This window comes from Otolemur garnettii, unplaced genomic scaffold (genome assembly GCF_000181295.1).
Source record: "Otolemur garnettii isolate 467f Iridium unplaced genomic scaffold, OtoGar3 scaffold00095, whole genome shotgun sequence".
In the NCBI taxonomy this organism is placed as follows: Eukaryota; Metazoa; Chordata; class Mammalia; order Primates; family Galagidae; genus Otolemur; species Otolemur garnettii.
In genome coordinates, this window is record NW_003852490.1 from 7,983,935 (window position 1) to 7,985,899 (window position 1,965).

At 35.1% G+C, this 1,965-nt stretch overlaps 1 protein-coding gene across 1 annotated transcript in view; it reads right to left on the reverse strand.

Annotated features, from left to right (window-relative positions):
* TTC27 (tetratricopeptide repeat domain 27) overlaps positions 1-1,965 on the reverse strand; it is a 175,232-nt gene that overhangs the window by 129,362 nt on the left and 43,905 nt on the right. Inside the window, exon 9 of the mRNA XM_003795698.1 lies at positions 662-728. Within this exon, the coding sequence (XP_003795746.1) occupies positions 662-728 (67 nt within the window). The remainder of the gene's footprint in view (positions 1-661; positions 729-1,965) is intronic.

Sequence of the window (1,965 nt, forward strand, 5' to 3'; positions counted from 1 at the left end):
ACAAGAGTTGTGGACTATAGTGTCTTTGGCTCTGTTACTTCACTTAATAATGCTACATATATTTATTGAGCACTTATTATATGCAAGATAGCAGAGTAGGCCCTATGATAAAGCAAAGGACAAGAAATATCTGGCCACTACCTTTAAATCCAAGCAAGTACAAAGAAAAATGGTTATGCTGAAGTCAGCAGCAAGATATATGGGACTTAGAAACTAAAATAATAAGGTTTTTCTCCCCTAATTTCTTAGGTGGCAGTGTTTCAACATGAGCAATCTGAGGCAAGAACATACCAGGGGCAAAATAATTTACAAGGAAAAAATATGAAATGTGTAGGAGATAAGCTCCCTTTGCTCAAGACATGGCAGTTCGCCTCAATGTGCTCCTTCAGGAGATTGTTTTTGGGAAGCATTTCCTTGAGGTTTGAGCTTCTATAATGCAGAGTGACTCGCCCTAGGAGGTGTGGAAAAACAGCCAAGGTGTAAGCTGGGGGTGGACAGACCAGTCTTTGAGCATTGGGTTCTATTCTCTGTCTTCCTCCTTCATTAGCGTTATAATGTGTAACTTCACTTTGGGCCAGCAAGGACAGACAGCCAGGCTCCCTAATGTTTTTACTTTAAACAAAATCAATTGTATAAGTGAAAGGAAAAAGACATTACTCACTGATGTAAATGCCAGCAGCTCCTCTTCCGTTAATTTATGCACTGGGTTATTCTTTTGAAAATTTAAGCTTTAAATGAAAAAAAAAAGTACATTATTTCTAAAATGCATATTGTATCTAATGTAATATTTTTAAAAAACGAAGCAAGTTGCTATATTTTATATATCTGAGAGCACACATTTAAATATTATGGCATTATATACAAATGTAGTCTTGAGTTTGCCAAAGATTAAGTATAAAAGTAATAAAATGCTGACAAAATGTGGTTGGGGTACTAAATGTCAACATAAGTGTCTGACTGGGAAAAGAAAAGAAATTCAATCTGTGCCACTCAGCAAGGATAATGAAAAGAATTATTACAGCCTCCACTGCTATTTATTAACTTCATACCAAAAATCATGAAAATACTACTATAACCACTGAACAGGGAAAAATTAAGAAACTGTCAGAGAGAGAGAATAGGAATTCTAAGACCCTGCTGATCCAGGTGTAACTGGTAGAAAATAACTGGGCACCATCAGGTAAACTCAGCATTCACACATCCTGGACTCAATACTTCCCTCCTAGGTCGAGAGTCCAGAGAAATTCTGAAACAGGTGAACAAAAAATCATATACACAAATAATCATAGTGATATAATGTGTAATAGGAAAAATCTGAAAACAATCCCAATGTCCAAAAGGAAAGTGGAAGATTGTGACACATTCACTCAGTGGAATACTATACAGGAAAGTACATCTTAGCTACAGATAGCAACAGGAATGACAGAAACACAGTAACCAGAGAAAACAGGCAAATCACAAAGGACTGTGTAAGACGTCATTTTATACAGCTCAGAAATAAGCAAAACGAAGCAATTGACTTAGAGACAGATAAAACACGAGATTAAATGCACTGTTTAAAAGGCAGAAAAACAGCAAACACAGAATCAGGGTAGTGGCTGTCTCTCCAGCAGAGGCAGGAGGGTGAGGTGCAGAAGCACACAGGCTGAGCTGACAGTATTTGGAATAGTCTAGTTTTTAAACTGGAAAGTTAGTTCAACAGTGTTCATTTTCCTACCTTACATTTATATATTAGATAAATTCCATTGTATGTAAATGTTACATATATTGAAAAATGAAAAGAAAATACCATTCCATACAATAGAAATACTTTCATTTATAATACTGTTTAAGGATTTTATAATGAGCATAAAATATTCATATAATAATTTTTAAGTGAACCTACTTTTATTATGGGTAAGAAATAATTAATAAATGGGGAAGAAAACAACTATAAAACAATTTCACTTAAAACACGCAGAATGG